This window comes from Pezoporus flaviventris, unplaced genomic scaffold, assembly GCF_033815535.1.
Source record: "Pezoporus flaviventris isolate CSIRO_AGI_PZ_B2104156 unplaced genomic scaffold, CSIRO_AGI_Pfla_v1 ptg000076l, whole genome shotgun sequence".
NCBI lineage: Eukaryota > Metazoa > Chordata > Aves > Psittaciformes > Psittacidae > Pezoporus > Pezoporus flaviventris.
Window position 1 is genome coordinate 726,052 of NW_026892624.1, and position 14,295 is coordinate 740,346.

The following is a 14,295-nucleotide window of genomic DNA, read 5'->3' on the forward strand; positions in this document are numbered from 1 at the left end:
ACTTGATCATGATCATGATCATGATTTTTTAATGCCTTGCAATTTAGTGATAAGCCTGCAAATATTTAGTTGCAAATATGGCATTATTTAGCCAACTGAGATTAATGTAGATTCAAATTCTGTTCGAGAAGAGGGTGTGCTGCAACTCTGAACAATATTTAAAGCTTTTAGCAAGAGAAAGATTTGGAATGGTGAACCATGGAATGGAATGCTAGGGGCAGTGTCATTCAGAGTACCCTGCAGCTAGTTTGATACTCTTACCATGGAAGACTCTGCTCCCACAGAAACCAGCTTTTCTGGAATTCTAAATGAGAAAAAATACGTGCTGGTTCAGCTTCCATGGTAGCGTTTCAGCTGTGGGTAAAAATCACTTCTGACTGTAATCTGGTTCCTATTATAGAATGTTTAAACGGTAGGAAATCTTTTAAGGGAAGCTGTTTCTTCATAGTGCAAAGTGCCACCTGTTTACACTGTCCCATCTAATGTGACTACCTTTAAGGCTGTTTTGGCTTTCTCCTTTGCCAACTTGACTTCTATGTGCACACACAGCTTTTCGGGCAGCTCTGTGGATGCTCTTTCCCTGGGATGGTGACAGGCAGCGTCTGCGGTTCTTAGAAGTGTGCTGATTACGTTCTTGAGTTCTGCTCACTCAGTTCAGAGCTTTTCAGTTTGAGGAAAAGTTTGTGTTGTTCACTTGTTGACTTTAGGTAAAACCTCTTACACAGTGAGCAGTCTCATAAGCTATGTATACTAAAGTTGCTCTCAAGTAATACCTAGTGCTTTTCTGTGAGGGTAGTGTTGAAAATGTAATAGCATACTGTAATAGCAGCATGACTGCCGTAAAACCAGGCAGATGCATTAAGGTGCTGTTGTTTGTCATGCTTGCCAGCACAAGAACACAATTAGATTGCTTGGGCATTTTTTCTTGTTTCTTCATGTTATTCCTCTTTCAGACAATGGGAGCAAAGGGTCTAAAACATGCTTCTGAGATTGCTATACTGAATGCAAATTACATGGCAAAGAGACTAGAGAAGCACTACAGAATCCTTTTCAGAGGAGCAAAAGGCAAGTATTTGTTTTCTTCTACAAAGATGACTTTTTTTCCCTAGAGTAGAAGTTGGCTTGCAGTATGGTTCTTATTTAATGCTACATGACAGCTGCTTCTCAGACTTCTCTTTATCTTGTTTACAAGAAGAAAAATAACCTACCACAGTGATCTGTGAAGGTATTGCAATGAAACTGAGACTCTTGTAAGTAGAAGAATAAATGCTTGTTTGTGATTAGATGAAATGATGACAATAGATGGAGTAAACTTTGGTATCAAACTGTTCTCCTTGAAGTTCAGTGGCAGATTAATGTACAGTAGAAAAAGGAGAAGCGACTAAATTGAGATCTCCAAATCTCCTACAACCAATGGCACAGCAATTTAAGTACTGGAAGCAGGTTTTGGACTTCTACTTTCCCTTGCATTCTTTCTCTGGAAAAGAAAACAAAACCAAAAAACAACCAAATTTCTCTAATTTCTCCTCCTTATTCTCCCTTTTGAGACAGGGGAGACTCCCCCTGGCAATGCAAAATACATTAGCTACATTCTAGTTCCCTGCTATGGCTCTGTGGTCTGGCAGAAGGAGAGAAGTAATGAATAAGAGGTGAAAGAATCATCTATTATAGTGTAACTGTCAGAGGATGCTATTTTGCTTGTTCTTCACCAAAGGACATTGGAGTACAGTATGTATGCTCCTCAAAATATGTGTCTTATATTCACTGGAGTACACCTTGGCTAAACTTGCAGGTTGAGTTTTAAGAAAAAATACTATTTCCTCACAGAAGTGAATGGAAGTTGCAAATTTTGAAAGATTCACAAGGTTTTTCCAGGATCATGGATATAAATTTAGATAAATTCTGCCTTTAGTCTCTAGAACACCAGATTTGAGCTTTTCTCTTTCATATCATGATAGTGACTATCTTGTACATGGCTAATTCAGGATAGCCTAAGACCCAGATGGTGTTGGGCCACTGACAAATGCATTTATTTTCAGAGTACTTGTAAAGTAAAGGAGCTACTTTGACCACCCTTTCCTAGTTCTGTTCTTGGAAATGAGGCCTTTTCTTAATGTGACATGGATTCAGAGGGCCAGTCTTCAATTACCAGGTTGTGTATCTCTTACCTTGCAATTTCTCAGGTTGGAGATCTTGCCCAAGTGGGTATTTTGTAACTTGTCTGTTTGCCATGCTCTCCACCAAACCAATCAGGAAAGACTGCTAGGCAGATCCCATTATACTCCTAGTGAGTAAACGAAGTGTACACTTTTTCATTTACAGGTTATGTAGCCCATGAATTCATTTTGGATACAAGACCTTTCAAAAAAACGGCAAACATTGAAGCTGTCGATCTTGCAAAGAGACTTCAGGATTATGGTAAGCTTAAAGAAACATTCAAGTCGTGCTTATGGATGGTGAATCTGTCAACGATCAGTTCAGGTCTGCTCATGTTTGTTAACATCTTGGAGAGATATTTGAATCAATTGAGTTGTAGTATCTACTTAGAAGTCTGCTGTTACCTTCTCAGTTTTATAAACTGCCCCTTCAGATTTGCAATTGAATGACTTAACCACTGGTGCAAGCAGGTTGGAGCCAGGAGCTTAATAAGATTCCAACAACAAAAAGAAATACTTTCGAAATAGGATGATAGGATTTAAATGCTTCCATCCTGATATAATTTAGGCAGTTTTGTACACGTTCTGCAGAACCTGACTGGCTACTCTTTGGCTGCCACTTAAGAAGTCCCATTGAGCTGCTTGATCCTATGCAACTGTGCCTCTAATGAATATTCATAAAAGCTGTTAAAACCCTGACCAGTAATACCTCTTCAGTGAAATAATACAAAGTCCACTTGTGACACCCTTTCCACTCTTGTTAACTGGGCTGCTATGGCCTTAAATAGCACGCACCACTTCAAATGGACTTTTCAGTAGGTATGGAGGTGAGTTACACAGATAAGTTTCATGAAGTCCATCCTCTGCACCCAAAAGAGAAGTGTCATGAGGCTGTAATTAGCAGTAGCGCACAACAGAAATCATGAGAGATCACTTGATCTTTTTACGTTGTTCACCAGTGCAGAAATCTATACCTGTCTCACTTTGCCTGCCATAAGAAGGTAAAGTGACAAAGCACTTCTACTGAAGTGAGCAGCAGGAACAGAAATAACACAGGAGAGAAAATACATACTTGGGGATGAAAAGTAAAAAAAAGCAAAAAAGAACAGGTTTTAAGTGAGTTTCATTAAATCAGTGGTAGCTCAAATGTAAATAATACAATGGCAACACCCTTCAGTGTTAAAAACTAAGATACTCAAAAAGTCTGTTTTACCTTTACAGTATACACTGCCAACACCACCAATCAGTTCAATCCTGTAAAGGTTATAAAGGGTTGAATTTGTGAATCAATTGATAGGTAATGTAGATATTAACTCGTAACCTATTGTCAGTGACTATTTCTTCTTTGTAAGGTTTTCATGCTCCAACCATGTCCTGGCCAGTGGCAGGGACGCTTATGATTGAACCAACAGAGTCTGAAGACAAGGCAGAGCTGGACAGATTTTGTGATGCAATGGTCAATATTCGTCAGGAAATTGCTGAAATAGAGGAGGGCAGGATGGACCCCCAAATAAACCCACTGAAGGTAAGACGGCAGATAGAGCAAGTTACCAGCATCAGCTGGTAAGCATCAGACTTATCATGAGACTACATAAGACTGCTTTGAGCTTCTTGAAATTTGACATTTTCCGAAACCTTAAACTTCTTCCAAAATCTGATTTTTTACTTTTTCAATTCAGAAATCTGGCCTTTACTGACAAAGCAGAGAAAGTTATTTACAGAAACACGTGATCTATAATTTTTGAGGCAATCTCAAAGTAATAAAGGAGAAATGTTTTTTTTTATCTGCTTTAGAGGGGAAATGGAATGACCTTAAAATTTAACAGTTAAATACATATTTAATTACTTTAGTAACTGCAGCACAAAATTATTATAGGCTCAACTTCTGTTCAACTCTCATGATGCTGTCGTCATAATGCCTTTTAAATGCTGAGGGGATTTACCGAAATCCTGGAAACATAGTCAAACCTTGGGTAGTACCTTCAGGCAAAACAAAATCCAGATACTGACTTGCTCCTGTTTGAAATCTGCCTTTTTTCACCAGAAGAACTGTATTCTCAAGAGACTATCTAGACAGTGATTATTTATATGTAGTAATGTGATCTTGAAGGAGGGTTCACCCTGATACATTGAACTGAATTCAGTAATTTCGTGTACTAACATGTACTTTTGCTTGCAGATGTCACCACATACTCTGAACTGTGTCACTTCTTCCAAGTGGGATCGTCCTTATTCCAGAGAAGTGGCAGCATTCCCATTGGTGAGTAAATAAGGGGATCCTAGTGGTGCAGTAATATATAAATGTCCTTTCTGCTCTGTGGTTTTCTGGTCAGTTGGAGCTGAAATAATCTGGTAAGAATAAAGCTTGAGTCATTTTTACTGTTGCCCAATTTTTTATGTGTGTGAGTTCCACAGTAGTTCCATTGGTTCTGTTTTTCAAGACAAGGAAAAAAGATCGTAAAACACAGTCTCTACGTATGAAATGCAAACTTGGATGTCTAAATCCCAGCACTTGAATACTGGATATTCCTATTTGAAACATCCCATTCAGATCTGCCATACTGCACTAGGGGCTCCAAAAACAGAGTCCCATCTTCTGAGATGTAAAGAAGAACTTCAATGAGGGTTTAACAAGATATACAGTCACCACGGAACAAGCCACACCAGTGTGAATCTGCTGCAAATAAGGATCAAATTGGAACTGGATACACGTGACTGCTTCAGAGCACAAAGAGGAAGACTTTAACTGCACCTGTGAAGTTTGCCACCTGGATTTCTATCCTATATTATAACTATATTGAACAGCACAGCCTCCTCCACTTTTCCTTGGTACCTACCTGTAAGCCAGTTATTCAAAGGGTCTTTTTTTTTCTTTTCAATCCCATAACAGTTGTTTCTTTGCAAGCATTTGTTAGAGGACATGGTTACACCCTTTAAAAACTCTAAATATTCTTTTGACTGCAAACTCTATTATACATGCTTGTTAACTTTTAGGGACTGCAAATAGATCTGAAGTACAACTTCACTTAAAAAATGCGCTTTCCCAGCAAGTGTAATTTTTAAAATTTCTAATATCTACTACAATTACATAGACTGCCTTGGTAGAAAAAATAAAATGGTTGTTTTTTCTTCTGTACTTAGCCATTTGTGAAGCCTGAAAGCAAGTTTTGGCCTACAATTGCTCGCATTGATGACATATACGGAGATCAACATCTGGTTTGTACCTGCCCACCAATGGAAGCCTACGAATCTCCCTTTTCTGAACAGAAGAGAGCATCTTCCTAAGACTGTTTTCAGCTGCCTGGATTTCTGAGTCCATCCGGATGGCCTTTACCTCCCAGAACTGACAGGGGATTTATATACTGTGTATATTTTGGATAATCACCATGTTTGTTAATTGAAGCACTGCTCAGTTAAAATGTAAATACAGTTAATATGCTAGGTGTAAACAGAATTTGATTGTTCCACAGCAGATGAATATGAAGTTGCCTCAATTCAGCATTTTGTCTGTTTTGTGCTAAAGTTTTAACAATTAACACCCAAATTGCAAATTGGCAAAGAAGGTATAGTTAAAAAAGTAGAAAATACACAGATGCATAGGCAATAATACTGAATATTAACTGTGGGAGTAATTGTTTATATTTTGTAAAAAATGATGAAGTAGATTGTTTAATATACTTCACATATTATCACTAGCATTGCTAGTCAATATTTCATGCTGGGTTTTTTTACCTACCAATGTTAGTACTCTAATAAAATTGGTCAGAATTTTAATTGTTGTCATCTTCTCGATTTTACATTTTCACCTGGGTTTATCCAACAGAGCAGTATAAAATGATGAAGCTTTATTTCTGGTTTGTCAGAAATGCCACAGCAGTAACCTCTTCTACACAAAGCAAAATACTGACAGAGACTAATATGGAAATAGATGCTTTTTTTTTTTTTTTTCCCCTTAATGAGCTAGAATGATCACTTTTACTGAGCAGTAACAAACAATGTTTTTCTATGTTACATCAGTTTTTCCTTTGTCCTGGGTTCAGCAGTCAAGGCTGCTACCAGAGTATGTGTGAGCCCACAGATACCGATGTCAGGCTGGGCTTTTTTCTTAATTAACAGTACTTTTTCCATTGAGAAATGAGTTAAGGAATACAAACCCTCACATCTGAAAAATAAGCAGCCCACTAATCTGAAAAAAAAAAAATCTATAAACTTCTACTTTTTAAGAAGTGGATAATATTAAAAACAAAATTAGCAACTTTTCTGAATCATAAAATATTTAATAAGGTATATTTGGGGGGGGATATATTGTATATAAAATTTCAGATCACAATATGAAGCGATTTGAACCCTCTCCAAGCTAGCACTGCCTTCAATGCCATGTAGATGTATTGCCACTGATACAAGACCTACTAAAAGCATACATTGTAACTAATACAGAAGTGGCCTTTTTATATGAACTAGTTTTTACACAACTAGAGTGTCTTGAATACCCTCTTTAAGTGCAAAAAACACAGATCACTTTACACTAATGCAGCAACAATGCATTCATATTGTTCTCATTAGTCATTAGTAGTCAACTTGCGTAAGATACAAGAAAAGCACAATGAAGCTCACAAAAATAGACTAAAAATCAGCCTGTTCTTGCAAAAAAATACAGCATAATAGAAGAAAAAGACAAAAAAGGATTATGCACACCACAGAATTTGCTGTTCTTTAATCCAGCTGGCTTAAGTGCTGTTTATGGGAGTTTTTGCCTTTTTTTTTTTTTTTTGTGGGTTTTTGTTTTGGTTTGGATTGGTTGGTTGTTTTTTTCTCTTTTGTAAATCAAACCACATGGACCAGGCACAACTAATATTGAGGAGGCAGTGTGTAGCTAAAACTCCACTAAGTTTTGTTATCCCCACAATGTATTTTCCTCTGTCCTGAGGTAGTTACAAAAAAACAAATTATAAATTAAGCATCAGCTAGGCCAGTAAGAGCTGAGGCTTCTTCTTCTTCGTCTTCCTCTTCTTTAAAAACATTTTTTTAACTGGCCAAAACTACCCTTGATGTTAAAAGACAGCTAAGAATTAGAGTTCTCACTACACCAGAAAGATGGCCATGATGGGAAGAGGGTTAGCTGCTTCAAAATGTGACAATATATTGAGTCCCATCAAGGTGGCTGGTCCACTGTTGAATTTCTCATGTTTATTCCCCTTTACTCTCTATAAAGTCATTGAACGAAGTACAGAAGAATCTGAGCACATCATCGTCCTTTACTGTAACCAGGGAAGAACTGGTCCAGTAGTGTCTGCAGTATCTTGTTGGGAACCATAGTGTAGCCTTTTCCCAGGTCGTAGCGGCAGGCAGGGCAGGTGAAAACTTCAGCTCTGAAAGAGCGCTGTAAACAACTCTAGGACACACAAAGACAGGGAAACAAATTATGAGAATTTTGTTTAAAAGTGACAGCTTAACCAGCAAAAAACAAAGGAATCACAGTAACCAAAAATGCAACCTGCTGTATTACCAGAAAAAGGAAATCATTACGAAACCCTCTGGTGCCTACCTCTGACTCTGTGACCAAAATGCCCTATCAAAGGAACTCTGCTCTTGGCTGAGATGCGAAAAACTGAGCTGGGGAGGAATTAAAACAAATCACTGCTGGGATTTCCCCTTCATTTCCACTAGTGCCTTCCTGTGAATCACAGCCATGTCTGCAGCTTCTTTCTAGCTTCACAGTCAAATTGGTAAGGTTCTTCAAGAAGGTGAGCACATCAGCTATACTGTCTTAAGTAACAATCTCCATCTACCTCACCAGATAAGATTCAATTACGCCTTTAAGACATATGTAGAATAATATTATCTCTTAACACACTAGCATCAGTGCTGTCCTCCTTACTATGTTACCACAAGCTGCTCACAGCCCAAGCAGAAATAGATCAGGGCAGATCTGTGCCCAAACAGCAACAGCAGCTTGCTATCAAACTATTCCTTACAGCTTTAACCGGATGTTATTTTGCATTTGCAAATATTTACTGACATCTTCAAATTCTGTACCTTCCGAGTTTGCTGACATTCAGCTTTCTCTTCTCCAGTTTTCCAGTATCCGTAATTCTAAATATTTACCCCACATTAACACTTTTAATGTTTTAAGGAGCCATAAACATTCCATGTGTGCAGCCCATCCATAACAACAGTGATTTTTAAGAAACAATACATATCTACTTAAACAGTGAACTTGTATTATCAGATATTTTACTAGGATCATAATAGTCTGAGTCCTTTTAAGGCTTCTAGGCAGGCAAAATACTGGGTATAGCAGGCAGACCTCAAGTATCACAATTCAGCACATGATCAAGATTTTATGATACATGAGTTATAAATTGATTTATGTGGTCCTCCTACTAAACAATATCAAGAATAACAAGATAACATAACTTACTCCAAATAATTGTCATATATTTACTCTGCATCCTTTGAAATAAGTGTTACACAATAATAAAACCTGTTTTTATTCCTTAGCTATGTCAAATTGAATTATTGTGGCTGTATCATCACTTAGCTCCTGGACCAAACCAATTCCTAGTGTAGTTCTACTGATCACAAAGGAACGACAGCAATGCCAGACTTCACACATTATGTCTACCAGGAACTATACTACACACTTCCAGACTTTATTATATAAAATTAAGCTTACATAACAATCAATGAATGCAAACTTGTTGCATGTTCCTGCTCAGAATATTATGCAATAATTACTGTCTTCCTAGAATGCATATGACTTTGGTGACTGGTGTCTCAGAACTAAGAAAACAGCCCAGAGCAAGACTGAGTTTATTCTTACTTTACAGACGTTGTGGAGGCACTCTGTTGTCACTGGCTGGTAAACCAGCTCCTGGCAGCAGACACACATAAAGGATTGTTCCAGTTTCTTCAGAAAATTCTAGTGTAGGGCAAAAGAATAAGGACAAGCTCTATTACAGTTCTTATAATACCACTTACTACATAAAGATGATGAATTTCCAGAAGTTTTAAAGGCCTCCATATCCTTAACTCTAGCTTTCTAAAAGTAATCAGGAAGAAAGTCCATAACTGCTTAATTTCCCTGCTCTTCCACAAATCAGGAAACTAATATTTTAAAGATTGTTACTTGTTTGTATCAGCATTGTTATAAACAAAATGAATCAGCCCATAGGGCCCTTCACGCCTGATTCTTAGCAAAGCTCATAAAATTCAGTAATTATGTTTAGTAACTGCAGCTAGAAATTTGCATGTGCCTGAAAGATCTCTGCTTCTCTGCCAAGGGAACAACTTCTCCTAAGAAAGCCACTGCTGCACCTCCTCCTGTGCTTATGGATTACAGCTGGTTAATGGTTTCTTCTCTCCTCAGGACAAATTCTCTGCAGAAAATCTCCCTGGTTTTCAAATCTTCGCAGGGCACCTCTGAGAAATATCAAGATACATTTGTAATCAGGTGTTTTACACACACAAACATGCTTATCTTCAGTATGTCAGTGATCTCCAAACATCTCAAGAACAGAAGCTTGGGCATGTAACAAACAAAGCAGATCTAAAGGCAATCACAATATGGTTCCTTGTAATAATTTTTAATACCAGACTTATCTTAAACCACATTTTATTTAGTTAAAAGCAGGTGCTTCAAGCAGAAATATTTACATTTTCACAGTAGTGACCCAAAGCTACCAGTCATTCCCACTGTCTCTGGTGGCAACCAAATGGAATTCTTACCAAAATTATGGGTAGAAATCTGCAGAAGATGTGAATCAACCATTTTGAAATTGCTGCTCTCTGTTTTTTATAGACATGGATCATGCACAATTTTAAGAGATGACATTCCTTCTAGTCATTACAGAACACTGGGCATGGAAGAACAGGGAGTTATAGATGCTTTTCTGTTACAGAAGCACCATAAATAGCCACTGGTAATTCCCAAATAAACTATTTACTTATATCCACTTACCAACCAATGGTTTGATTTTCAGTGAATTGAGTTTTATCAAGTTATTTTAACTTCTTAGTGCTTTGATCTCCTCTGCAAAATAGCTAAAATAACTAAGAACTTGAAATTGGTAAGACTAATCATCACTGAAAGACATAGTATTTCAGCAAATACTTCTTTTGTTGACTTTTTGAATGCTAGTGTCTATAGTCTCTTAATCATGAGCTACTGTAGTGCGAGGCATCCCTGCCCATGGCAATGGGGTTGGAAGCAGATGATCTTCAATGTCCTTTCCAGCCCAAACCATTCTATGATTCTATGATTCATGCTATTTTCTTGACATTTAGAGGGAGGAAAATATTTTCCTCTTACTTAAGTTTTTGTTTCTACAGAGTGGAATAATCTAGATATGGATGAAAATATTTTCATTTCCTATTTAAATTTGAAGATGACAATACTCCTATCTTCTTAAACAAAGCAAGCAAGCTGCATTTTCTGTCATAAAATTATTTTCTCTGTAAATGAAAAGTAGTGACTAGAACCATCTTTCTTCATGTCTGATTTCTCACATCAGCACAGTACAAAAATATAATTTCAGTGAAAACACACTCCCTGCAAAACTGAAAAAAAAAGCCACTTCTAACTTCAAAATGTTTTTTGAGCAAGAAAAGATCTCTATTATGCAGGTCTAAGATGAGCCATCAATAGCAAATTGCACAAGTGAGGATTATTTCCTTGAAATCAAAGTCTTAAAAACAAAAATAATGCTAGGTACAGTCAGTATTCAGCAGAAGTTCAACAAGCAAATTAGGTTTTAAGAAGGACCCAAGATTCCTCCTAGAAGTCTAAAGAAAAGGTAAATATTAAAAATCATGCATGCAGCAAACATACTGGTCCTTCCTTAAGAGAAGCAAGTACTTCATCCCACAGTTTCTGGTTCATCGTGTCTTCTCTAATCAGCCATTGCTGCTCTTGGGTCAGCTGGAAAGCCTCTCCTTTTCCTCCATCTCCCATCCTCATGGCTTTTTTGGGTGTACTCATAGGTTCCTCTATACCTGCTTAAGATTATGACCATCAGACACAGTAAGAACAGAACATTAGTCTGAACTAATAAAAGGTAATCCATGTTTCTAGAAGACTAAAACATGGATTACACTCCTGAAATTTGGACATCAAATCCATGCTCCAACTCATACTGTACAGCATTGTTTTGGGCTGCAGCACACAAATGCATAGAAGACTGCTCGTTTTTCTGCAGAGCTTAAGAGAAAGAACTGTAAGAGTCATAAATAAGATCCCTACACTAATACTTCATAACAGAGCATGTGCTTATCAGTTTACATTAGTATTCCAAATAACTTCACACTTCCACAAAATTTTCATGCTACCAGCTTAATGAACATAACACGACAGACTTTGCTGATGAATGCTAAAAAAGTAAAAACAAAAAATACCATCAATTGTCCTTTTCTGGTTTCCATTGCTTTGCCTGGTTGGCTCCTGTTTCACAGTTTGCTTTTTAACCTTATCTTTTTTCTCCTTACTAGCCATGGCTTCCAAATAACCTTCTGGATACTAAAATAAAAAAGCACAGGTATAAAACAAAACCCACTGGCACACAAGAATTCCCGAATACCAACAAGACTTAGTATCTAAAAGACTTCAAAAGCCTGTGACTACATATTAAAGTAACTACAAAATAATTTTTAAAACCATACATGATAGAGAAAACACTTAAATTAGTATTTATTACTAAGAAAGTGTAGTCAAGTCAAAGAACCTAATCCAGACTCGATTGTATTAAAAAGAACCCTTATCTGTGCCCTTACAACTATGCAAATCAGTTAGGCAAAGCTGAAGATGACAGCATGCTGCAAAATCTACTGCTGCCTTGCTGTGAAAAAACAGTATGTTAGTTCTTTCTATCTTCTGTGTATTCTGCAATTTCAAAGTCCTTATGGGTCAGTTGATTTCTGTGCCTGGAATGCAGTCACCCAAATCACTCAGTCACATGGAGAGAAAAGTACATAAAATTCACAAGTTTCCCAATTTCTCAGACAGAATCAGCTACAAATTCTAAAATTCTTCTAAAAATCCTTTCCACCATAAGGATCACAAAACTGTATTCAAACTCTTAATTTTCCAATACATATATGCAAAGCAATTCACTGCTAAGGCAGAACACTCCATCCACTGTTCCTTCTGCTGTGTCACTAATACAGGGTCTTTCAGTCAGATAATCTACAGTGGTTTTTGACATTAAATTCTGCCAATGTGAAGTACAAGAAAAAAAAAGAGGGGCTTTAATTTAACTGTTTCTGGAATTTATTTCATGGAACTCAGAACAAACACAATTCTGTAAGTCCTGATTCAAACCTGTACACTTAGACCCAGTTTCTTTGTGCGCTCCATTCCTTCTGAAGTCCAAGGTGCAGGCTCAACATCATCTCTCCTCAAAAGGTAACGCCAAACTAAAAATCCACATTTTCCAATTTCTGGCCAGTATTTTACCACCTAAAGAACAAAATGAAATTACTGACATTATTTTATCACAAGCCAAACACATGCATATAGTCAGGTTTTTACAGTTTCATTGTTCAAGAAGAAATGAGAAGACTAAGTTATACATTACTATTACACAACAACTCTTCCCTCGTGTCGTGGTTTAAACCCAGTCAGGCAATTCGTTCGCTCACTTCCCCCCCTTTCTTGCCCTCCCCCTGCTCCCGGAGGGACAGAGAGGAGAATCGAAAAGAATGCAACTCCCACGGGTTGAGATAAGAACAGTTTAGTAACTAAGGTATAACACAAATCACTACTGTTACCACCAATGATAATAATGATAAAGGAAATAACAAGGGAAGAGAATACAACACCTCAGCACCAGCCGACTGATAACTCGCCCCCCTCAGCCCGACCAAGCACCGACCGATACCTCCTGCAACCCTGCAGACTCCCAGCCCTTCCGGCTAACTCCCAGTTACATCCTGGGCATGACGTGCTGTGGTATGGAATAGCTCTTTGGTCAGTTTGGGTCAGGTGTCCTGTCTGCTTCCTCCCAGCTTCCCCTCCTCCCTGGCAGAGCATGAGGCTCACAAAGTCCTTGGCCAAACCAAAACATCTCTATCAGCTCTGTTCCCGAGCCGAAAGTCAAAACACTGCACTGCACCAGCTACCAAGGAGGAGAAACATGACTGCTACTGCTGAACCCAGGACACCTCGGTGCAAAATTTTTCTCTTTTTGATAAATACAGTGCTCTTAAAAGGTAAACACCTTTATTTCAGATGCTGAGAAGTCATTAAATGCACAAAGAAATAGGATATAGTTGGATGGCATGAAGAAATACTTTAATTCCAGCAATGAATATGACTCCGCAGGCACAAATAAAGCAGCTTACATATTCAACTTTATACATCCTATTATGGATTGTGTTTTATCATCACTGCTCTGCATAATTTCATTTTAGTTCTCTGCAGAAGAAGCTAAGGCTAAAAAGCTATCATGGAGAAAAAAGAATTACTTCTTTTAAGTAATATTGAATAATTTGCTATGTAACATGAGACTTTTTAAAACAAATGATGAAAAATGTTATGCTGCACTCAGTAGAGAGACAAATACCTTGTAAATGCCGTCATATCTGTTGCCTTCCTCTGGGGCATACTTGCTGATTCGCCGTCCTTTTGAACTGCGCACTACTCTGACTGGCTTACCAGCTCTCCAATTCTTAGACTCTGCTCCATTTTTGTCATCCAGTGGGGCATCACAGTTAAGGGCCAATGCCCTAGAAAGAGATTTAAAATTTTCATACACTAGACTGCTTCACATGACAGATTCTTGAGAATTACTCTAATTAAGTCATGTTTATTTCCCTTGTCTAATACACTTAATCACACAGCATAGAACTTTTCAGTACATTCTTTAACAGCTGCAGAAGTAGTGAAAGCAGTAAGATCCATTCTACCATGTATGTTAAGAAAAAAAAACTGGGAAAACAAAATATTTTGTTGTCAAGATTTCAGATGAAAACTCATCTGAAAGAGCTAAATAAAACAAGTCAATTCTTTTAGATCCAATATTCTTCATTTTTAAAACTAATTCTTTCCTAAATAGCATTGAGGGAATTGAAAGAAAACTGTAAAAGGCAAACTTTCCCTATCACTATCCCATTTAGCTGCAGATTTTACGGCTCTTTATGTGTG

General features: G+C 37.6%; 2 protein-coding genes across 8 annotated transcripts in view; one reads left to right on the forward strand and one right to left on the reverse strand.

The window, feature by feature from the left end:
- The window catches only part of GLDC (glycine decarboxylase), a 42,949-nt gene extending 37,019 nt beyond the window's left edge, over positions 1–5,930 (forward strand). Inside the window, exons 21-25 of the mRNA XM_061473098.1 lie at positions 954–1,065; positions 2,323–2,418; positions 3,509–3,681; positions 4,336–4,416; positions 5,298–5,930. Of these exons, the coding sequence (XP_061329082.1) occupies positions 954–1,065; positions 2,323–2,418; positions 3,509–3,681; positions 4,336–4,416; positions 5,298–5,441 (606 nt within the window). The 3' untranslated portion in view covers positions 5,442–5,930. The remainder of the gene's footprint in view (positions 1–953; positions 1,066–2,322; positions 2,419–3,508; positions 3,682–4,335; positions 4,417–5,297) is intronic.
- A 1,041-nt stretch (positions 5,931–6,971) lies between these two features.
- The window catches only part of UHRF2 (ubiquitin like with PHD and ring finger domains 2), a 97,959-nt gene continuing 90,635 nt past the window's right edge, over positions 6,972–14,295 (reverse strand). For 2 of the 7 annotated variants that reach the window (XM_061473090.1, XM_061473088.1), the window contains 6 exons: positions 13,715–13,877; positions 12,472–12,609; positions 11,550–11,670; positions 10,987–11,153; positions 8,980–9,078; positions 6,972–7,548 (listed from right to left, as the gene is read on the reverse strand). In XM_061473090.1, the coding sequence (XP_061329074.1) occupies positions 7,402–7,548; positions 8,980–9,078; positions 10,987–11,153; positions 11,550–11,670; positions 12,472–12,609; positions 13,715–13,877 (835 nt within the window). In that variant the 3' untranslated portion in view covers positions 6,972–7,401. Of the gene's footprint in view, positions 7,549–8,979; positions 9,577–10,986; positions 11,154–11,549; positions 11,671–12,471; positions 12,610–13,714; positions 13,878–14,295 lie in introns of those variants that run through there. The other 5 variants (XR_009746881.1, XM_061473089.1, XR_009746879.1 and 2 more) reach the window with 5 other exon arrangements.